This window comes from Lepidochelys kempii, chromosome 5, assembly GCF_965140265.1.
Source record: "Lepidochelys kempii isolate rLepKem1 chromosome 5, rLepKem1.hap2, whole genome shotgun sequence".
NCBI classification, from domain to species: Eukaryota; Metazoa; Chordata; order Testudines; family Cheloniidae; genus Lepidochelys; species Lepidochelys kempii.
Window position 1 is genome coordinate 34,534,080 of NC_133260.1, and position 24,995 is coordinate 34,559,074.

General features: G+C 42.8%; 1 protein-coding gene across 4 annotated transcripts in view; it reads right to left on the reverse strand.

The window, feature by feature from the left end:
* Positions 1–24,995, reverse strand: part of ARL15 (ARF like GTPase 15) — a 336,015-nt gene that overhangs the window by 250,323 nt on the left and 60,697 nt on the right. For 3 of the 4 annotated variants that reach the window (XM_073343927.1, XM_073343929.1, XM_073343931.1), the window contains exon 3: positions 17,020–17,322. The exons of the other annotated variant lie outside the window; for it this stretch is intronic. In XM_073343927.1, coding sequence (XP_073200028.1) covers positions 17,020–17,022 — 3 coding nt within the window. In that variant the 5' untranslated portion in view covers positions 17,023–17,322. The remainder of the gene's footprint in view (positions 1–17,019; positions 17,323–24,995) is intronic. 4 annotated transcript variants of the gene reach the window in all.

Here is a 24,995-nt window from a genome sequence, read left to right on the forward strand (position 1 = left end):
AAAAACAAACCAATGTAAAACTTTAGAGCCTACAAGTCCACTCAGCGATTGGCTGAATAAGAAGTAGGACCATACTGGGTCAGACCAAAGGTCCATCTTGACCAGTATCCTGTTTTATGACAATAACCAATGCCAAGTGCCCCAGAGGGAATGAACAGAATAGGTAATCATCAAGTGATCCATTCCTTGTCACCCATTCCCAGCTTCTAGCAAACAGAGGCTAGGGTCCCCATCCCTGCCCATCCTGGCTAATAGCCATTGATGGATCTATCCTCCATGAATTTATCGAGTTCTTTTTTAAACCATGTTATAGTCTTGGCCTTCACAACATCCTCTGGCAAGGAGTTCCACATGTTGACTGGGTGTTGTGGGAAGAAATAATTCCTTTTGTTTGTTTTAAACCTGCTGCATATTAATTTCATTTGGTGACCCCTAGTTCTTGTGTTATGAGAAGGAGTAAATAACACTTCCTTATTTACTTTCTCCATACCAGTCATGATTTTATAGGCCTCAGTCATCTCTTTTCCAAGCAGAAAAGAGACTACTTATTAATCTTTCCTCGTATGGCAGCTGTTCCATACCCCTAATCATTTTTATTGCTCTTTTTCAAACCTTTTCCTATTCCAATGCATCTTTTTTGAGATGGGACGACCACATCCGCACACGGCATTCAAGATGTGGGCATATCATGGATTTATATAGAGGCAATATGCTATTTTCTGTCTTATTTCTATCCCTTTCTTAATGATTCCCAACATTCTGTTGGCTTTTTTGACTGCTGTTGCACATTGAGTGGATGTTTTCAAAGAGCTATCCCCAATGACTCCAAGATCTTTCTAGAGTGGCAACAGCTAATTTAGACCCCATCATTTTATATGTATAGTTGGGATTATGTTTTTCAATGTGCAGTACTTTGTATTTACCAACACTGAATTTCATCTGCCATTTTGTTGCCCAGTCACCCAGTTTGGAGAGATCTTTTTGTGGCTCTTCGCAGTCTGCCTGGGACTTAACTATCTTGAGTAGTTTTGTATCTGAAAATTTTGCCAGCTGTTTGCTCCTTTTTCCAGATCATTTATGAATATGTTGAATAGGACTAGGCCCAGTACAGACCCCTGGGGGACACCACTATTATTTACTTCTCTCTATTCTGAAAACTGACCATTTATTCCTGCCCTTTGTTTCCTATCTTGTAACCAGTTACCAATCCACGAGAGGACCTTCCCTCCTATCCCACGACAGCTTAGTTTGCTTAAGACCCTTTGGTGAGGGAACTTGTCAAAGGCTTTCTAAAAATCTAAATACACTGTATCCACTGGATCCCTACCCTTGTCCACAGGATTGTTGACCCGCTCAAAGAATTCTAGTAGATTGGTGAGGCATGATTTCCCCTCAAAAAACATGTTGACTCTTCCCCAACAAATTATATTCATCTATTGTCTGAAAAAATTGTTTTTTACTACAGCTTCAACCACTTTGCCCAGTACTGAAGTTAGGTTTACCAGCCTGTAATTGCCAGGGTCACCACAGTCTTCCCAAAGTTATCCTCGCCCTTCAACCTTGCCCTATAACTGCTCAAAAAACATAGTTGTGCATGGTATGCAAGAATGCCCATGTAGAGTTTTATGTAAGCAACACAAGCAAGTTGCAGCTTTCTTCGTATAGTAATTCTCCTGAATTGAAGGATCAGATTGAGGGGAGAAAAAAATCTGGAAATTTATGCATAAACAAGTTTTGAGAAACAGTGATGGTCAGAAAGAGTGTTCATGTTAAACAATGGAATTTTTATCCAAGAGAGCTGGGAACAGACTTTGATCTGCTAAACTAAGCAGTTTCTGGAATTTGGCCTACAAAAATCTATTATTATTATTATTGATTATGTACAATCAGGAAAGCACCCATCTTAACTTCCGATCTCAAAGCCAACAGTTAGACAAAACCTATTTGTAAACCACAATACATTTGGCCCAAAAGTTACTGAGACATGAGAAATGTGGAACATCATAATGCTATTTTTAAAGTGTCTCTCCCCCCCACAATTATCCTTCAAAGTATACAAAATTTTAGACCTAAAACATTGACACTATTGCTTTTAAAAAGTGACCAGCTTCTTGTCATTGCCCTGGTGTTACTAAACAAAAAAGATGAAAGCATCTCATCTACAATCTCTACCAAAGTGTTCATGCAAAGTATCATCAATATCTCTGCAACAAATGAACGGCCACCAGCAGAATGTGGACATTATTAATACAAAAATCATGCACATTTCAGAATGTTCATCCTTGCTTAGTAGCGGGCTGCCAATCTAACTCATGCATGGTGCTCTTTGACCAAAATCCTATTATTTAAGGCAATATCAGTTTACTCCTGCACCATGAACCAATTTCTACACAATATGTTAATACTGTAGAACTGTCAAAAATGATTAGGCAAGGACACAAGGAGAAATCAAGGACAATATGGAGGGTTTTTTAGTTATATTACAAACAAAAGAAGTCCAACAATGATATTGGTCCGTTACTACATGGAAATGGTAGAATTACCAAAATAATGCAAAATTGTTGAATAAATATTTCTATTTGGGAATAAGGCAAATAAATTATGATGAAATACTTTCCATTCCAAGATTAAATCAAGAGGATGTTAAACAGCAGCTACTGCAGTTATTAGACAGACATTTTTAAATCACCAAGGACAGATAGCCTGTTCTTTTAAAACTCTTGGATGCAAGCTGAGATGATCTCTGGACAGTTAGTGTTGATCTTCAGTCAGTCTTGAAACAGTGGGAAATTTCCAGAGGACTGGAAGAAACCTAACAGTATACAAATATTTAAGGAGGGTAACCAGGGTAACCCGGTTACAGGCTTGTCAGCCTAACATCAATTCCATGCAAAAATAATGGTACAGCTCTTAGGGAATTAAAGGCTGAGAGTATAATTAATGCCAACATGTGTTTATGGAAAACAGATGCAGTTAAATAACTTCCTTTTTTTTAAAATTACAAGTTTGATGATAAAAGATCAGTGTTGATGTAATAGACTTCTGCATGGCATTTGACTTGTTAACACACCATTTTGATTAAGAAACTAGAATGACACAAAATTAATATGGCACATACTAAATGGATCAAAAACTGCCTACCTGATAGGTCTCAAAATGTAATTGTAAACAGGGAATCAAACAGTTGTATTTGTAGTGGGGACCTGAAGGAATTGGTTTCTTAACCTACACTATTTAATGGTTTTATCAATGACCTGGAAGAAAATAAAATCCTTAATGACAAAATTTGCACATGACACCAAGATTGGGAGACTGGTAAATAATGAAGTGGACAAATCACTGAAACAGAGTAATCTGGATCATTTAGTAACCTGGGCACAAATAAGGTGTGTTTCAATACGGTCAAATGTAAATAGATATATCTAGGAACAAAGACAAAAGACAAAACTTACAGGATGAGGAAAATGGAGACTGAAAAAGACTTATGTTTATATGATTTACCATGAAACCTGAGCTCCAGTGCGACACTGTGGCCAAAAGGACTAATGCAATCCTTGGATGCATAAACTGGGGAAGTTATTCTACCCTCTATATTCATACTCCTGGGGGGATTCTGTGACAAAAAAATTAAAATTATGCACCAAAAATTTTAAAATATGCAAAATGATGCAAATTGTATTTGTCAAAATAATGCAATATCATCATACAAGTTTCAATTGTTTTGGTAAGTTATTTCAACTACAATACAGAAAAAAGTCACAATAACTATTCAACATTTCCTAAACATGTGAAAGTTAAGTTACAAATACTTGGTAACTAATACCCTGCATTCCAGTTATAATCCTGGATTTTCATTTAAAATTACATTACAGAACACCAAACGAAAAGAAAAGAGAAAAGAAGATTGTCATTTTAAATTGCTCAAACTTTCACACATGAAAGTCATACAGTTTTGCTAATCATTGTCCTGGACTTAGCTGGGTACTTTGGGAAGTGCTTGGTTCTGATTGTCCTGACATTTTATTGACTGCTTGGTAAATGTTTTATTTGCCCTCAAAAGTCTTCTCTTTTTTTTTTTTAAATAGGTAAGTAAAAATCTAACCCCATTGTGCCACTTTGGCACAGGAAAAAAGTGAGAAAGTGCATAGATCTTCCTAGTTGATTCCCTTACTGTCATTTATAAGGCTTTACATCACTCTGACAATTCAGGGCCTTAAAACTTTAACAGGTTTTTATACTCCTGAGGGAATTGAATGAGAATGGGAACAGTTAACTAACAATAGAATAATTAACATGGCATGCATCCGATGAAGTGAGCTGTAGCACACGAAAGCTTATGCTCAAATAAATTTGTTGTGTGTGTGTTGCACGCACACCAAGCCCCTTCCCCCCGCGAGCCCTGCAGCGATCTGCGTCTCTGAAGCTGCTCCAGGCACGCTGGAACAGACGTGCTGCCTGGGCTGCCAAGGGAGAGATGCCTGTCCCCAGACAGATTTCTTTTGCATTTTCCTGCGCAAGGGACACAGAAATATGCAGGCCATATGAATTCTGCACCCCCATACGGGCGCAGAGTTCTGTCAGGAGTATATCCAGCACCGGTGTCACTGCTAACTGAATACTGTGTCCATTTCTGGTGTCCACAATTCATGAAGGATGTTTATAAACTGTAGAAGGTTCAGAGAAGAGCCATGAGAATGACTGAAGGATTGGAAAACATCTCTTACATTAATTGACCTCCTTGAGCCTATTTAGTTTAACAAAGTGAATGTTAACAGATAACTAGATCGCCATCTGTAAGTACCTACATGGGGAACAGCAACATGAAAATAGAGGACTCTTCAATTTAGCAGACAAAAGGTGTAACAAGATCCAATGGCTGGACATTGAAGCTAGACAAATGCCACCCACCCACATCAACGGGTGGGGGAAATTGATGGGGCCAGTGGTGAAAGGGGGACAGTCCCAGTAGCAAGTAAGGGACTTGCCAATGGAAAATAAGTAGCTCGTCTCTTTGGGAGTCTCTGGCACCCATAGGCCAGCTGGAAGAGATGGGTGATGTTTTGTCAGTATTCCCCAGTTCCCAGGATTTAAAGGTGGAGGAAGATAACAAGGAGTGGGTGAGTGCACCTGGGCCTGCACCTCACTCCCATAACCTGCCAAGAGTCCAACAGGCATCCTCAGGGTGCAGCGTTGGGGTTAGTCATCATCCTTCCTATACCAAATAAGGGGACTGCCAACCACGGTGCCCGGGGCAAGGGTGGCAACCCAGGTCCATCCTCCCTCGGACACTCCCCGCCCCCAAGGGACATGAGCTGGCCTGACAAAATCATTGGCAGGCTTGGGCAGTCTGCTTGATAAGAGTGGGCCCTTCTCAGAGGAGAGGGTAGCACACTCACAGGTTTGGGGTGGGACTGAAATCCCACAAAGGAATACAGCGCAATTAGGGAAGAATACCCTTCCCCCATCATTCCTAGCAAAACACAATCAGAAGACAACAGCTGATGATCCTAGAGCTCATTAGGGATCCGATCACCCTCTTAGCAATCACCTGTCTAAAGGTGTAAAGAGAAGATTTGGAGAGGGGAATTTGTGGATTTACTTACCTTGCTATTCAAGGAAGAGCAGACAGAGAATGGGGGCAAACAATACAAAACCAAGGAGGACAAAGCCCACAGGCCTAAGGTGTCTCAAACTCTTGAGAACTGGTTTGCAGTCCTTTACATTTATGCAAGTATCATTTGTGTGAGAAGCCCAAGAAGTGTATTTCCTTGTTTAACTATGAGAACTTAATAGCAAGGGCTCATGCTACATGTGGCCGGGAGTAGCATGGTTAAGGTATGACAGGGAATTTAGGCAGAGGGCAGCAGAGGAGCCTGATTTACTGCGAGGTAAAACAGACAAGGAACTTTGGCTGACTAGTATGACTCCTTACCGCCCTACCCAGCTGGCATTCACAGACAGCAGCTTGCCAATGCCAAAACCTCAGCTTCAAAACGCCAACATAAAAGCCAATGTGCGTGTTCCATTTAAAAATAGGAAATGTTTGTACCTGCATTGGGAACAAAAACACCACTGTAGAAGATGAGGAGTTCAGCATAGTGCACGCTCTTGTTATGGAGAAAAAGGGCATGGGAGTAGGAAAGAGGGGTCCACAAGGTCCTAGTGCCTCAGGAGATGCTACAGGGGGAGCCAGTAACTATAGCAGAAGCGGGAAAACTACAGTGGGACCTTCCTGCCCGGCCCCTGAGCTCCTGGCCTGACCCCCACCTGTTGTTGCCCCTCCCCTGCAGCCTCAATTCACTGCGCCGTCGGCGCAATGCTCTGGGTGGCGGCGTTGGGAGCTCCTGGGGCAGCGCAGCTGCAGAGCCCGGCCCGGTGCTCTGTGCTGCGCGGTAAGGAGGCAGGGAGCGGGGGGGGGGTTGGATAGAAGGCATGAGAGTTTGGGAGGGTGGTCAGGGGGTGGGGATGTGGATAAGGGTCAGGGCGGTCAGAGGGCAGGGGGGTTGAATGCGGGTGGGGTCCTAGGGGGCCAGTCAGCAAGGAGGAGGGGTTGGATGGGGCAGCGGGGGGCAGTCAGGGGCAGGGGTTCCAGGGGTGGTCAGGGGACAGGGAGAAGGGGTGGTTAGATGGGGCTAGGGTCCCGGGGTGAGCAGTCAGGAAGCAGGGGGGGGGTTGGATGAGGCAATCAGGGGACAGGGAACGGGGGGGGGGTGGATGGGGCAGGAGCCCGGGGGGGGGCAATCAGGGGGCGCAGATAGGCGGCAGGGGCCAGGCCATGCCTGGCTGTTTGGGGATACACAGCCTGCACTAACCAGCCCTCCATACGATTTCCGAAACCCGATGCAGCCCTCAGGCCAAAAAGTTTGCCCGCCCCTGAACTACAGAAAAGGCTCCCTTTCCACTTAAGATACGGGTGTTATATAACTTGTTATTGGACTACCCTAGGAAAACAGATGCTGCTTACTTACGGAATGGATTTGGGACTGGTTTTCAAAGCCTTTGTGAAGGCACACGGTGCTACTCCTGGGCAGAGAGCTTGAAGTCCATTGAAGTCTTTGAGCATATAGTGGGGGGGAGGGGGGGCAGCAGAGGTGGCAGCAGGCCCCTTCCAATGCCAGAATTGTGTATATCAATCCTGGCTGTGGTACTGAAAAGGTCAAGAGTGAAATACAGGCCAATCCATCACCTTTCCTACCCCCTGGGCCTCATCAGAAAATGATTGTGTTGACCCTCAGCTGTGTTCAGTGAGATATTAGTCACATGACACTGTGGTAGCCATGGTTAGGGAGTGTGGCCCTTGGCCCTGTTGGTAAAATGTGACATCCCATGGACTTTAACCTGCTTGGGTTTCAGTTTGAGGGCCACTACTATTTTGGTAAAGTCATGGGGTGCTCGGTGTCATATACCACTTTTGAAAGATTCAGCTCTATGCTGGAGTGGGCAATTGTGCATGAGACTAGCCTGCCTCACAGGGTGCACCATCTTGACAACTTCCCTTTTGAAGGAAGGGTAAGGACATGCAAATGTGAGCACATGCTTCTGGCATTTCACAACCTAGTTGAGTGCCTCAGGATTCCCCTTGCCACAGAAAAAACAGAAGGCCGTACCCAAAGAGTAACATGCATGGATATCAAACTAGACACAGTTCAGGATCTTTCTAGGTTACCTACAGAGAAGTTGGAATTAGGGCACTGATACAGGCTTTCAAAGAGGCAAAGAAAATTACAGATGATCATAGGGCACCTGAAGTTTGCATAATAATGCTGGCCTGGGAGCCACCACTCTTGTGCCCATCTGGCATCAGCCTTCTCTGGAGCGTGAACCCCCCCAAACGCTTTATCAGAGTGACAAGAGAAAATGAAAGAAGACTTAGAAGTATGGGAAAGATTCCCAGAAGAGTTTAATGGCATTTCAATATGGCATTCAGACTGGTGGCTCAAAGCTGAGCTGCAGGTACAGTCTGACATCTCAGAAGATAACCTTCAGGGAACGTGGTGTGCACAGAGGTGCCCAGAAAGCTGAGTGGCTCAGAGTATTACAGGGGACAGGACTTTCCTTGTTTTCCCCTATACTGGTAGGGGTCACTATTTGGGGGGCAAACTTTCGGAACAAAAAAGTCTATTTCTGGTGCAATCAACCAACCTGTGGTCTATATTGTAAATAGACAGCTAAGACTGCTCCGGTAAATGAGGCTTGTGAGGTCCTTCGTTTTACACTGCCTATGGTTTAACATCCTTTTTCATGCAGCGTGTTTCCTGGGAGTGGATAATTGTGTCACCAAAACGTTCTCAATTTCAGGACAAATTCAGAGAACTCACCCCCCTGCCCAGCAAGCATCCATAGGCAATGCCCCAACGACATCAAAATCTTGGCTCAAGACAGCTATGGAATGAGCAGAGGATTCCGTTGCCCCCACAGACTTCGAGGGCCTATATGGCCATTCTTTCAGAGTTCATGGAATTTAGGACACAGGAAGGGCTTCACCATGGACGGCCCATACTGACACACCAGGTTGTGCGATAAGTGATGTTCTTGACCCACCACAGTTTGGCTCCCTCCACTGTCTCTGGCCAGCTAGCAGGCCTGTCCTACTGAAGTAGATTGGTAGGTTTCCCAGACCCATGCCAGTATTTCATAGTGCAGAAACGCTTAGAAGGGCAGTCCAAAAGGGGTGGATGCAAGAGGGAAGACAAGTTACCCAAAACACTGGAAACCCTGACAGGATTAGTACAGGCTCTGCCATGGATCTGCAACTGTGGGAAGGAGGCTATTTCTTTTAAGGTGGCATTTGTCATTACTTTCTCTCGCGCTTTTAAAGCGGACAGGTCCCAGCATGCATTAAATATAACAGACGTATAACTATCTTCAGCAGCAATGTCCCTGCGCTTAACACACTCAAAAACTGACCAGAAGAGAAAGGGGGCATATGTGGTATTGAAGGATTATGCAGATGGGCGCTTGTGCTCTGTAAAGGCAATAAAAAGCCTCACTAAAAAGCTTAGGCCTGCAGCCACGATCACTGTTCATTCACAGTGATGGCAGCTTCTTGACAAGGTACTAATTCAGCATGGTATTGAGAAAAAAAACCTTGTGCTACTGCAGTCTTGATCCCCCGCCCCCCCCCCCCCCAATTTGGTACCATTCTTTCAGGATTGGGACAGCAATGTCAGCAGCCGCAGGGGGCTTCAGCCCTCATCAGGTGCAGGCAATAGGGTGCTGGAAATCAAGGTGTTCAGGACTCCCGTTTGCACCAAGGGAAAGATGGCAGGGAATGGCAAAACGTAACTAACCCAGTGTTCTTGCTTGTTGCATATGTTCTGTGTAGCGTCTGAAATATCGGGATCTGAGGGCAATCTGTAGTGCACTAGACCCACAAACAGGCAGCAGCTCAGTCTCAGGCTGTTTGCATTCAGAAGCAGCATGCAGTGGGATCTAAATACTAATAAAAGAGGCACGCATCAAACAGGCACATACTAGACTCCTCTCAGGCCAAAGGCAACTAAGAGTGAACTGAGGGCAGTTCGCTCACACAGCCCTATATAGCCTCAGTACGGGGCACGAGGATGTGTAGGCAGCCTGCATGGGCTAAACGGGCACTACTCCCAAAGATCTCTGATCAATGATGCATGTGCACCTCAAATTGAGCACCCACTGGGAAACTACTTGAAGAATAAAAATAAGTTTGCTAATGTTGGATCAAATTCATCCCTGGTGAAACATTCACTGACTAATAGCTGCTGAAAAGCAACATGTAAAGTTCAATACAAACAGCATGAAGAATAAGGTTTAATCCTCCACTTAGTTTTATTTGCTATGCATTATAATAAACATGAAAATTTATTTCACACAAACTAAAAGTGTCCAACTTTCAAGTAAAAGAACACCTTTGCTACCAGTCAATGCTGCAGACAACTTCAGATCGAAAAGCAGGGTACTTTCCTTGTCCTACATCAACAGTAAAGATTCTTTGAGGTAAATTATACCCTCAGTCACATCTGGAAATCTGTTGATGGGATTGCACAAACAGATTTCCAGAGATCTGATGTGAGTTTAACAAACAATTCTGTTGAAGTTGTTTCTAGAGGACTAGAGCACAACTCACTTTCTTTCAGTTAGAGTGATCCTCCAGTGCAATGAGAAGTAAAAAACAGTAAATATTTACTTTAGACACAGAAGCAAACAGATACAGGACTCCAAATACACATAAGGAACAGGTCTGTTGAGTTAGAAGGTGCCATTTTTACCTTGACAGGTTTCAGAAAAGCAGCACCACACTATAAATTCCCCTGTTTAGGTTCAAAGGTACTCTCAACTTGCATTTTAACAGCTGTAATAAATTTGCATTAACTTGAGTGCTATAACTTAAATTTTAATACTGCCTCTACACTGGTGATTGTACAGATGGGTTTTACTAGGCTACAGTCCAAACACATTTTGTTCAAGACAAGACACTAGGGAAAACTCACCTTCAATGTAACATGTTTGAAAGGAAGGATAATCACTGAGCTGTCATTTAAAATAAGACAAGATCAGTTCCTGCTGAGAACACATGCTTGTTCAGGACTTGTTACAGGGAAACCTCAGAATTGAGAAAAATATTTCCAAGAGTGTCTGCACATGCCCACATTGGAACAGATTAAGAAATGTCTGGCTGATGCAGTAAAGGACACTTCTCTAAAGCAATCCACATTCCTCTCTTAGGACATAAATCTTATACAAATACATGCTAACCACCAAAACAATAAGGGGTCAACAGCTTTTTTTGCTAAATTATTAAACATAAAGTTTGTAGTGTAGCAGAAAGATATATGCTCACAAAAGTGATTTTTCATGCTATTCAGGCCAAATTCCAACAGCTTAGCTTGCAAAGTCTCAAATGATTCTGAGCTATCAGAGGCCTTCAAGAGACTTGGAAATACTCTTGTCAGCCAAACAGCCATAAACAAAATAAATTAAACAAACCAAATTTTAAATATGGCAGTATCTACAGTTACAGCAAGCCAAAGCAAACTACAAAAAACTATGTTTAACACAGCATGATAGTTTTAGCAAGCTATAGTACAAAAGGTCAGACACATTTCCATCAATGAATACATACATATTGGGACAGATTAAAAAAAGATGTGATCTTTAAGGAATTTAATGTAGGCCCTGACATAGGGCATAGAAGCAATTATGTATGCCCCACAGTTTTATGACTAAACTTAGATTATATGCAATATCACTGGCTTCTTAATATTGTCTAAATTCACTGAAGTTAACAATTATAAACTAAAACTTCTGCATTTGACACTAAAGTTGCTATCTTGTGCATAGACTTTTTTGCTAGATCCTGTGGTTGCCAACTTTCTAATTGCACGAAACCAAACACCCTTGTCCCACTCCTTCTGAGGCCCCATCTCCTACTCACTCCGTCCCCTCTCCCTCCATCGCTCGCACTCCCCCCACCCTCACTCACTTTCACCAGGCTGGCGCAGGGAGCTGGGGAGTGGGAGGAGTAAGGGCTCCAATTGGGGGTGCAGGCTCTGAGGTGGGGCCAGAAATGAGGGGTTCAGGATGCGGAAGTGGGTTCCTGGACAATTGAAGCTGTGGGGATGGCGCTTGGGGCAGGAGCAGTGCATGGAGCCTCCCTGGCCATCCCTGCGCCTAGGAGCCGCAGGGACATGCCAGCCGCTTCCAGGAGCCGCAGGGAGCCCACCTTAGCCCTGCCGACCAGACTTTTAGCAGCCTGGTCAGCAGTGCTGACCAGAGCCGCCAGGGTCCTTTTTCGACCGGGCGTTCGGGTAGAAAACCAGACGCCTGGCAACCATTCTAGGTCCACTTACATAAGCATTTAGCATATCCTGCTACCAAAGAATACATTTAGATTCCCGCTGGCAGTGGATGATGCCTAGATGGTGGGGATGGACAAGTGCTGCACCCCAATCAAAAGAGACTTAGGCATTAATCCAGCCTCCAAAATCCCTTCTATAGCAGTTCCAGAAAGCCCATGTGTCTCGTAAGCAGCTCACAATTCAGGCAAATTCACTGCCCCACAGAATATGTGTCTTTGGTGGCTGATTCTTTTAAACTGCTGGAGTAAGACCAAGTTTGGTATGAGGCCTCTATTTTGACTATGAAACTAGAAGACAGACAAAGAAAGGTATGTGGGAGTTTCTCAGCAAGAGCCAGGCTAACCCTTCAGAACTAGAATAAAGCTGTAGTTTCTCGACAGAGCTGCTATGATTCCCATTCTATGGTGAGGAGGGCCTTAAGTACCTAGGTTTCAGAGTAGCAGCCCTGTTAGTCTGTATCCACAAAAAGAACAAGATTACTTGTGGCACCTTAGAGACTAACAAATTTATTAAAGCATAAGCTTTTGTGGGCTATAGCCCACTTAATCGGATACACAGAATGGAACATATAGTAAGAAGATATATATATTATATATATATACACACACATACATACAGAGAATGTGGAAGTTGCCATACAAACTGTAAGAGGCTAATGAATTAAGATAAGCTATTATCAGCAGGAGAAAAAAACCTTTTGTAGTGATAATCAAGATGGCCCATTTAGACAGTTGACAAGAAGGTGTGACAGGTTTCAGAGTAACAGCCATGTTAGTCTGTCTTTGCAAAAAGCAAAGGAGTACTTGTGGCACCTTAGAGACTAACCAATTTATTTGAGCATGAGCTTTCGTGAGCTACAGCTCACTTCATCGGATGCATACCGTGGAAACTGCAGTAGACATTATATACACACAGAGACCATGAAACAATACCCCCTCCCACCCCACTGTCCTGCTGGTAATAGCTTATCTAAAGTGATCATCAAGTTGGGCCATTTCCAGCACAAATCCAGCTTTTCTCACCCTCCGCCCCCCCACACACAAACTCACTCTCCTGCTAGTAATAGCCCATCCAAAGTGACCACTCTCTTCACAATGTGTATGATAATCAAGGTGGGTCATTTCCAGCACAAATCCAGGTTCTCTCACTCCCTCACCCCCCTCCAAAAACCACACACACAAACTCACTCTCCTGCTGGTAATAGCTTATCAAAAGTGACCACTCTCCCTACAGAATACTTAACATGGGGAAATGGATTCAATATGTGTAAAAAGAAAAGGAGTACTAGTGGCACCTTAGAGACTAACCAATTTATTTGAGCATTTGCTTCAGGTTGGGGGGCTGTCTGTAGGCAAGGACTGGCCTGTCTCCCAGCTTTCACCCAGACCACACCACACGATCCATTGTCTACAGCCAAGCTCTACGATACAACCGCATTTGCTCCAACCCCTCAGACAAAGACAAACACCTACAAGAGCTCTACCAAGCATTCTTACAACTACAATACCCACCTGCGGAAGTGAAGAAACAAACTGACAGAGCCAGAAGAGTACCCAGAAGTCACCTACTACAGGACAGGCCCAACAAAGATAACAGAACGCCACTAGCCATCACCTTCAGCCCCCAACTAAAACCTCTCCAATGCATCATCAAGGATCTACAACCTACCTGAAGGACGACCCATCACTCTCACAAATCTTGGGAGACAGGCCAGTCCTTGCCTACAGTCAGCCCCCCCAACCTGAAGCAAATACTCACCAGCAACCACACATCACACAACAGAACCACTAACCCAGGAATCTATCCTTGCAACAAAGCCCGTTGCCAACTGTGTCCACATATCTATTCAGGGGACACCATCACAGGGCCTAATCACATCAGCCACTCCATCAGAGGCTCATTCACCTGCACATCTACCAATGTGATATATGCCACCATATGCCAGCAATGCCCCTCTGCCATGTACATTGGTCAAACTGGACAGTCTCTACATAAAAGAATAAATGGACACAAATCAGATGTCAAGAATTATAACATTCATAAACCAGTCAGAGAACACTTCAATCTCTCTGGTCACTTGATCTCAGACCTAAAGGTCGCAATATTAAAACAAAAAGACTTCAAAAACAGACTCCAACGAGAGACTGCTGAATTGGAATTAATTTGCAAACTGGATACAATTAACTTAGGCTTGAATAGAGCCTGGGAGTGGATGGGTCATTACACAACGTAAAACTATTTCCCCATGTTTATCCCCCCTCCCCCGCTCCTCAGATGTTCCTTTTAACTGCTGGAAATGGCCCACCTTGATCATCACTACAAAAGGTTTTCTCTCCCCCCCACCTCCCTGCTCTCCTGCTGGTAATAGCTCATCTTAAGTGATCACTCTCCTTACAGTGTGTATGAGAACACCCATTTTTTCCATGTTCTGTGTGTACATAAATCTCCTCACTATATTTTCCACTGAATGCACCCGATGAAGTGAGCTGTAGCTCACGAAAGCTCATGCTCAAATAAATTGGTTAGTTTCTAAGGTGCCACTAGTACTCCTTTTCTTTTTGCGAATACAGACTAACACGGCTGTTACTCTGAAACCTGTAATGATCCAGCCACTCCCAGTCTCTGTTCAAACCCAAGTTAATGGTATCTAGTTTGCCTGTTAATTCAAGCTCAGCAGTTTCTCACTGGAGTCTGTTTTTCCAGCTTTTCTCTTGCAAAATTGCCACCCTTAAATCTTTTACTGAGTAGCCAGAGAGGTTGAAGTGTTCTCCTACCAGTTTTTGAATGTTATCATTCCTGAGGTCAGATTTGTGTCCATTTATTCTTTTTCGTAGAGACTGTCCAGTCTCCAGCAAGAAACTGCTGAGCTTGAATTAATATGCAAACTAGATACTATTAACTTGGGTTTGAATAGAGACTGGGAGTGGCTGAGTCATTACACATATTGAATCCATTTCCCCATGTTAAGTATCCTCACACCTTGTCAACTGTTTAAATGGGCCATTGATTATCACTACAAACGTTTTTTTCTCCTGTTGATAATAGCTCATCTTAATTAAGTAGCCTCTTACAGTTTGTATGGCAACTTCCACCTCTCGGATGGATGGATGGATGCATAGATAGATGGATCTTCTTACTATATGTTCCATTCTATGCATCTGATGAAGTGGGTGGTAGCCCACGAAAGCTTTATGCGCTAATAAATTTGTTAGTCTCTAAGGTGCCACAAGTACTCCTGTTCTTTTTATAAGTACCTAGATATTTGACTACTCTACTCAACTGTGAGGGGGAAAATACATTGAAGCTAAGCATTCAGATGCTTCACAAAAAGAGGAAGAGAGATTTGATCCACCTGCAAACAGCAAGAGCAAATCAGCACAACGGCAGCCATTACAGATGGATCCTTTGGAAATAAGGGATATCTATATTGCTCTACAGAAAGTCTTGTGAAGGATTTGGGCTACAGCAGTGCTAAGTGCTCTAGGTCAAAACAGGTCAGAGACCCATAAAATAAATATTTCTGAGAAGTGAGCTGGGTTGCTAGGGAAGGGCCGCACATTTTTAGCACTGCCTGGGGGAAACACCCCTCCGATTGGTTGCTTTCCCCACTTGCTTGGGTACTCTTCCCCAGGAAGCAATCAGGGCTTATACAGGAAGAGCTCACCCCTCTCCCCAGTAACATGACACCAGTCTCACAGGAAGGGATTGGGAGGACGAAATGCTGAGCCATGCTGAGCAGGTCTGCTCTTTCCTTCCACATCCCCCTCCTGTGAGAAACAGACCATTCCTTTGCTCCTTCCCCCTTCCCACTCTGCAACACCCAAGGACAGGGGAGGGACCCCTTTGAAGCACACACACACGCACGCCGGGGAGAGGGCTGAAGAACCTCAGGAGCTGCAAATGCAAGGCTGGCCGGGGCAGAACTGATGTGGGGGTTGGAACGCACAATTAATTGCTGGGTGGGGGTTGGGCAGATGGAAGGGTGATGAGACACCCCCACGTATACTTTTTTCAAATCATTCTGAACACTGGTCACATCTTTGGTACTAGCTCTCCTCTCATTAACTCCCCACCCCAGTACCATTTTACCCAATGAGTGACTTCACCTGCAAGTGATGATAAATGTTGAAAGCAGGAAACAGTTATTGATCCACAGCAACCAGATGAGGACAACATTACCACCTCGTCCTCCACTAAATGAAGTCACAGAACCCCCTTTACCCAGTTTATTAAAAGAAAAGAAAAATCTCACTTATTTCATTATCTGGATTTAAAATATATTTAAATTAAACTGAAACATAGTTATACTCTTAGTGTTTCTTGGATATTTTCCTCCCAATTATTTTTTTACTTTGTAAATTCAGCTCGTGTGAGAGTTAGAAAACTATGATAAATGGAGAACATGACACCCCACAAGAACCAAAATAGAGAAATTGAGCTGAGACAGGACTTTAGTCAAACTGTTTAAACTCTTGTGCACCGGTGCAACCATGGGAAGGCGTTTTTATTAATCCCTATTTAAGTTCAGTAACCAAATAGCATTTTGGATAAGGAAAATCTTTAAGATTTGATGCCCTCATCCCCATTCCCCTTTATTTATAGATTTTGCGTTAAACGTCTTTGAGGCCTTCCAGAGGTCTCCCTCAAAACCAGAAAAGACTGAATTTATCATTCATGATCTTTCAAAATGTGAAAATCACAAGTTAAATCTCTCATACCTTCTTTATACTATTATATAAAAGAGCAAAAAAGGATGTAGGATAATTTTTTAAAACTTGCTTACAGGTGATTTTTAAGAAATAGTAAACAAGGTTTTCATTAACTGCTGTTCCAAGTCAGTAATTGGCTGGCCCAGGAGTAGACATTGGGACCCACATTAAATAATGTCCACTTCCTCCTCTAAATAATTAATTCAAGACAATAAAGTTTTCATGTTAAAACTAAATTAGTTAGTTGAAACAACAAGTATAAAAGATTGTCATATTCAAGATGTATTTCAAGGCATTGGCAGCACAATGACAAATTAAATTAATTTCAGATACATACAGAATAATACAAATATGGACGGTTTGAAAAAAATACCACCACCCTGCAGGTAAAGTTGTGCACAGGAGGACTTTATGGCTGCTGAAGATCAGAAGATGGTCAGTCAATTAATTTATGAAGGTGTTTATATGACCCTTACCATAGTATTTCAGTGCTAATTTGAAATTTTGTAGTTCTCAATCCCTGAAGTTCAGTGCTTCCTCTCCTTCGAGCTCAAGTTTTAAGGCGTTAAGAATCTTGTTTTTCCCTTGAATATTTTTCAACTCAAAGCAATTCTTGTTTGCGACAACTGCTGGATTTCAATACAGCCTTTTTTGTTCACTCATATATTTGAGAACAGATCCAAGAGGAAGTGTCAGGGTATCAGGAGTAGTAATGAACTCCTTTGTAGTTCCTGACCTTCACAGGCAGAATTTTTTCCTCAGATTTAGCACCGCAACACCTGAAGAAAGAAACAGTTTAGAATTTGGCTCTCAAGGGCCCAATGATAGCAATATTCAAAGACAGATTGGGTTTTAATATGGATAACAAGACTATCCAGAGTTCTAATAATTCATACAAAGTATTTGCTGGGATGAAGACAAATCCTAAATGATTGGGACCATCATGGGGGGGGGGGGGGGGGGACGGGACAGATTATCCTATATCTGCTTACCACAGGGGTTTTTGCACCTTCCTCTGAAGCATCTACTGCTGGCCACTGTCGGAGACTGAACGTTGGACTAGATAAACTATTGATCTGATACAGTATGGCAATTCCTATGTTCCTAGCCCCTATGGAAATGTTATAGAGGAACAGTGCCCCTCTACTGTCTATGTGGAGCACAAGGTCCCCTTAAGCAGAATCAGACGATTAAACAAAGGTTCCACTATTCCTGCAGGAGAGCAATAGTGGTAGAGCAGTGGGGAACAGGATGTTTTGGCTAGAGAAGAGCCATGCAGACAGACCATAGGGTGAGGGGCCCCCAGAGCCCTCCCCACCCTCACATGTAAGGTAGGGGGGATTCAACTAAGGAACCAGTCTATAAGTACCCCCCAATTCTCCTTGTGAAGCACCAGCAGCAGCACAGCAGAGGTAGGGTGACCACCTCTCTGTTTTAAGCATCTGCACCAAGCTCACAGCCAGGTTAGCAAAACCTAGAGGTTTTCTTGGCTTTTACTCAGCCTGTAACAGGAAGTATGGTCAGCTGTGTGTTCCCATTTTATCTTCTTAGTCTCCAACTGCAACAACCTCTCAGGTCACACTGAATTCACCTTCTGACACCTACCTCCAAGAAGTGCCCCACTGTTCCAAACTCCTCTAACTCCTTCTTACCCCCAATTCTTTCCTCCTGCAGAATTCCCCAAACCACTCCTGGATGTCCCAGACATCTTGCTGCTATCTTGCCTCCCAGTAGCCAGTCTACCTCCAACGTTCCCATTCCCAGCTACTCTTCACTATATTCTTCCTTAACTCCGCTTTTCATGACTCCTCCCTCAGTCTCAACCCACAGATTCCGGCTGTGTCCAATCTCCTCAACACACACATTTCTAGGCCCTGTGCCTGCTTCCTCCAAGCTTCCTCTATCCTCAGTAGCCAGGTTTTCCCCTGTGCCACTGCTCCACACAACTCAACTGGCTCTCAGCCAACCCTTTGTTGAACTGCATCCCAAATTTTCATTCTGAAGGAAAGAAAGTGCTGGGAAGGATAAGGGAAGACCAACTCTTTTTTCTTCCCCCACCTTCCAGTCTGTCAGCTTCCAAACTCCTTCCGTGTCACTCCCCTGACTTGCACCCAAACCCTCCCTGCTGCCACACACCAGCATGCCAGATTTCCATCCTGCTATCCCCCTCACCATGGCAGGTGGCCTGGCTTTTAGTTCTGAAAAATCTGGTGTCCCCTCACCCCCCAAGTCAGGATCAGAATGAGTGCTCCTGTAAGGAGTATTACACGGCTACTTCAATGGTTATTCAGCAATCTTGCTGCAGATGTTTCTAATACCATGATAGTTAGCTCCACATTCAAACTTCTCAGCCAAAGAATACATATATTTTGCCCTCTATATATTTTTGTGGTTTGCATAATTTTCTAAATATACTATGTAAACGTTATACTGAATCACGGACAGTGAATTAAAAGCCGCTAGGAGCAAATCACTTGTTTTACAAAGCATTCATGCTTTTAAATGCTCTTCATTATTATGGGAGATTAAAATACACCCTCTAGTGGTCCTCCATACAACTGCATAAATTTCAAAAAATTGCACACATTTAGGTACTATTTTAAACAGTATCAAATGCATATTTTTAGGGTGGATTACAAGAAATCATTTAGGGCAAAATTTGAGCCAGACATTTCACAGAATGTATATTATACTATAGTTTAGTTCTTTTCACCAAGCCTAACAACTTGAAATCTAACTTGTGACAGAGCACTCTTAATACAGCCTATTTCTCAATTCCTTTTAAAATGTTTTAACAGGAATTTCTGCTCCAGTTGGGTACTCATTCTTTGGGCTGGCCTGAGGGCAACCACCAAATATGTTCCGATCCTCCCTTCCACTACAGCCCGCCACCTTGCAATTCCAGTCTACTTTCAGTTTCATATCTGCAATAGATTAACACTCCCCTGCAGAGAGCATGCAGAATCAAGGTCACTGAAATGGACTATCCACAAAATATGTTGAATGCACAGTGTAAGTGAACAGGCGACAGGGGGAAATAAACTTGCTTTTTAACTTCTAAAAGATTGGTGGTAATTGCAACAATAGTAAGGACAAAATTTGCAGGTTGATTGTATGTAAGCTATTTGAGGATATTAAAGGAATTTTAAAAAACCCTGCAAATATCAACCACTTTCCCCAACCCAGTAGCCTGTTACTTATCTACAAAGGGCTTATCAGAAAGCAAGAGAGCGAGCGCTTGACCTGCACAGGAAGCTTGTACGGTAATATTCTCCAGTCAATTTAAATAAAATCATTTGGCATGGAGCGTACACGCAAGCAGGGTCTTTTTTTGTTGTGTTTTGTTCTTAACTAGCTTTTCACTAATAAAGTTCTGATTCTGCAGTTATTTTCTTGAACTGTTAATTTTTAAGTCTTCCTAAATGGGCAACACGGATCATGATAAAAATGTATAAGACTCATTTTCACAGTAAAATTACAGGAATTAAGTTTATTTAGCCTAGCAAGATGCTCAACCAAGATGATCACATAAAATGATTAGCATAGTAATTACTCTTCACTCTGTCTACACTGAAATAAAAAGTTAAAGGTTAATAATTTTATATGGCTTATTAGGACAAAAAACCTGAAGTAAAACTATGCATCCAGTCCGGTCACAAACAAAAGCAAATGCTGAGAATAAAGCTTAAAACTAGAGATAACATTTTCCTTCATAATCTTTCAATTCCTGTAATCTTGCATGTTACTTAATAAATAGCAAGTAGTTTTCAGATAGAAGGATGATTCTTAAATTGACACCCTTCTAAATGCTGCTTTCAGGAAGACTTACTCCTTTGGACCAACAATTCTGCAATGTATTCTAAACTTTTATGAAGAAGTCTTTAAAGTAATACTGCATTAAACTATTAAATGTTTAATAACCCTTATGAAGAATCAGATTAATCATCAAATATATAATAAAATAATCATTAAAAGGTCCAGCAGTCCAAGGGCCCAGTCCTGATCCCACTGACATCAGAAAGAAGTTTCCTAGAATTTAATCCTGGATTAATTAAAAATAATCAAAACAGGATTGGACCCCAAAACTTCAAGGTATTTAGGCTTCTAGACCTAAGTTTGTTTGTTTTTTTAATCAATGGAAAATCATAAACGTGACTCTAAAGGTCATGAAATTCTTACCTCATGTGTAGAATAAACAAAAAATAGATACATCTACATCAGAGAAAACAGGAAGCAGATGTGTTGTGACATGGAGCATGATAATAGGACCATTCTGTTAGCAGATGAAATTGACTAAAGCAGACAGTAAAATGTACATTTCAATTGAAATTGAGCAGTGCCACAGCAAAGCAAAGGTGAGATTTCCTCAAGTCATCTGACATGAGTAAACCAGAGAGGTTTACTAAAAAACAATGTATGCTGTGTAATGAGATTACTGCATTTTAGCAATGGATAACTTAAACCTGTCATTAATACTTATAAGACTATAAGAACGGCCATGCTGGGTCAGACCAAAGGGCCATCTAGCCCAATATCCTGTCTTCCAACAGTGGCCAATGCCAGGTGCCCCAGAGGGAATGAACAGAACAGGTAATCAAGTGATCCATTCCCTCTTACTCATTCCCAGCTTCTGGCAAACAGGGGCTAGGGACAGCATCATTATATATAAATTGATTTTAAAAAGCTACAGTAGTGTATACAAAGTACTTTGGATTAAAGGGGCTGTATTAAAAAAAGTCATTAATCCAACAATTTCCTTAGGAGTTGATATTTCACAGATTGTAGTCAACTAATAAGCATGTCCCACAATGCAGTTGGAATCTGGGACATGAGAGTTTGCAGGATTCTGAAATGTCTATAAAAACTAAAGACGCTTTGTGCTATTACGTACAGATTTTTGAGGGGTTGCATAGAAATTCTAAACATAAATCATTCTAAGTCTGCAGGGTTCCTTGAGCATACCTTTGAAAAATCCAACCCAGACTTTCCATAATATAAAAAAAAGTATTCAACAACTTGAGGACAGATGGCAAACAGGGAAGTCTCTCACACAAACTGAATTAGTCATAGATGAATGGAGGTGATCTAACTCTGCCCATTATTAAACTTTATATTATCTCACCCCATGTGAGGCATTGTAATAGAGTTTCCAAATGCTCAGTACAATTACTATCAGCTGGTTATTAACTGTATGAATCCACTGCTCCATGCTACAATTTCTCTATTATCCTTTTAATCTGTTTCAATATATATATATATATAAACACAATTTTTAGCTCCTCATAGGCCACCCTCAAAAGGGTACATTCAGAATCAAAATCCTCCCTCTGCTAGTCACTTAACAGCCCATTTGGGAACAGCAGTCTTCTAAATCTAACCAACCAAGCAAGCCATGATATCCATAGCTTAATACCTTTTTTTTTGTTCTACAAATAAAAGCACAATACTCATATTTTAATAATCAGTAGTCTTACCTTTCTAATGCGATGGATGTGCCCTTTCTCCCCCGCTGCGGTAGCCCCTGAGCTGGGGCTGGGAAGAAGGGCAGTCTCTCCCTCACTCCCCCACTGCAGCAGCTGGGGCTGCGAAGGAGGAACATCTGTCCCCGGCAGCTGTAGCCCTGGACCTGGGGAAAGCCACCTCTTTCTCTGGCCACCACAGCTCTGCACATCCCAAATTCCCTCCACCCCCTCTTCTTACCCCACTGCCCCTTCCCACCTACCTCCTATTCCCCCCCACAAGGCCACCATCTCACCTTACATGTGCATCTTCTCCAGGGTTCGGGCACCTAATTAGTGGAGCCACACCTGCACGGCTCCACTAATTAGATGATTGACCCTTCATTCTCTCATGTGCAGCTGCCCAGGCATGCACTTTAGAGGGAACTATCCATGGAAGTGGTCCGCAGACCACAGCTTGAGAACCTCTGTCATAGCCAATATACATCAGTATAAATACCACCTCTCCGTTTCTACTTATCCACTTGCCCCTTTTCATAGAATCATATAAAAGCAGAGCTGAAAGAAACCTCAAAGTCATCCAGCCCATGCACTGAGGTAAACCTACAAGTAAACCTACACCATCCCTGACAGCTGTTTCTCCAACCTGTTCTTTGAAAACCTCCAATGATGGGGAATCCACAATTTCCCTTGGATTTCCCTTCCAGAGTTTAACTACCCTTATAATTAAAATATTTCTTAATATCTAACCTTAAAATTCCCTTGCTACATTGCTTCTTATTCTACCTTCAGTGAACATAGAGAACAATTGAGCAAAGTCCTCTTTCTAACAACCATTAACATATCTGAAGACTGTAAACAGGTCCTCCCTCAGTCTTCTTTTCTCAAGACTAAACATGCCCAATTTTTTAACCTTTCCTCATAGGTCAGGTTTTCTAAACCTATCATCATTTTTGTTGCCCTCCTCTGGACTCTCTCCAGTTTGTCCACAATTTTCCTAAAGTGTGGTGCCCAGAAAGGTCTCACCAGCGCTGAGTATGTTGATTGAGCAATTCTCAAATTTATCAAGATCATTTTGAATTCTAATCCTGTCCACCAAAATGCTTGCAACCCATCCTAGCTTGGTGTCATCTGCAAATTTTATAAGCACTTTCCACTCAGGGTCATTAATAAGAACACTGACTAGGACCAGGTCCAGGACTGACCCTTGGAGGACCCACTAGATATACCATCCCAGTTTGACAGTGAACCATTGATAACTCAACTTTGAGTACAGTCTTTCTACCATTTGTGCACTCATAGTAATTTCATCTACACCATATTTGCTTAATAGAATCTCATGTGTGACTGTCAAAAACACTACTAAAAACCAAGATATATCACATCTACTGCTTCCCCACTTCATTAGACCAGCAACCCTATAAAAGAAGGAAATCAGGTTGGTTTGACATGATTTGTTCTTAATACATCCATATTGGCTATTTCTTATAGCCCTGCTATCCTCTAGGTCAGAGGTGGGCAAACTACGGCCCGCGGGACCCTCCTGCCCAGTCCCTGAGCTCCTGGCCCAGGAGGCTAGTTCTCAGCCCCGCCGATGCTGTTCCGCCTCCCCCGCAGCCTCCCCATGCCACGCCGCCGGCGCAAGGCTCTGGGCAGCCGGGCAGTGCAGTTGCAGAGCCGCGGCCTGACCCGGTGCTCTGGGCAGCGCAGCTGTAGAGTCGCCAGCCACCAGTGCTCCAGGCACCGTGGTAAGGGGGCCAGGGGAGTTGGATAGAGGAGTTTGGGGGCTGGGGTCAGGGCGGCCACAGGGCGGGGAACAGGGGGGTTGGATAGAGCAGGGGTCCCGGGGGGGGCTTTCAGGGGGTGAGAAGTGGAGGGAGTCAGATAGGAGGTGGGGGTCGGGCCACACCTGGCTGTTTGGGGAGACACAGCCTCCCCTAACCAGCCCTCCATATAATTTTGGAAACCCTTTTTGGCCTAAGGGTCACATCGTTTGCCCGCCCCTGCTCTAGGTGCTTACAAATTGATTGTTTAATAATTTGTTCCATATATGTTCCAGTGCTATATTTGCCCTTCTCCAGTCCTCTGGAACCACACCCTTTCTCCGAGAGTTCTCAAAAATAATCACTAATGATTACGCGATAGCTTCCGCTAGTTCCTTTAGTATCCAAGGATGAATTTCCAGAGGTACTGCCAACTTGAATACATCTATTTCTTCTAAATGTTCTTTCCCTATTCTGGGTTGTATTCTGTCCCTCTTGCTGTTAATATTAATCATGTTATGCATCTGGTCACAATTAACCTTTTGAGCTAAGACTGAAGCAAAATAGGCATTAAACTCCTCTAAATATTCTTTAACCTGTTCTCTCCTCTACCCCTGTCCCCACTCCTCCTCTCCCCCCCACCCAGTATTTTATAGGGTTTTTTGGGTTCCCACCAAATAGGAGTAAAAAACAGCCACTGTAGTACATAACTACCTTGTATACTACATTAGTCTCAGTTTCCTTTTGCTTATGTACTTAAGATATTTACCTTTGAGTACTTTGTAAGTAGATTGTTAAAAAGCTGCTTTGTAAAGATTGAAATTTCCCATGAAAATTGGTCATGCTTTTAAACCTTTCAAGTCCTGATTTTCTGTTCAACTTTCATCGTTGTTTAAAAGGCTTTGGATTTTAATATACGTTCATATTTCACTATGTAAAAAAAGCAACTACAGATCATCAAAACAAAACAATATGCTGGGGACATATTTTCTCTAAATGTTGTTTTCAAAAACTTTCAAAAGTTTTCAAAATGTTGTTTTAAGAATCTATTTAGAAACTCACAAGGGAGACACTAGCATGAACAAAAGCATGAGGGGCCACTACTAGTCTAAGGAAGCCTCCATTTCCCTTCTTCCTTCCTCCCACCCATTGCCTTTCCCTGACTCCATTTCTCCTCCCCAATTCAGCACAAGGCCAATAGACCAGACAATTGAAGTTTTATATGTTGTC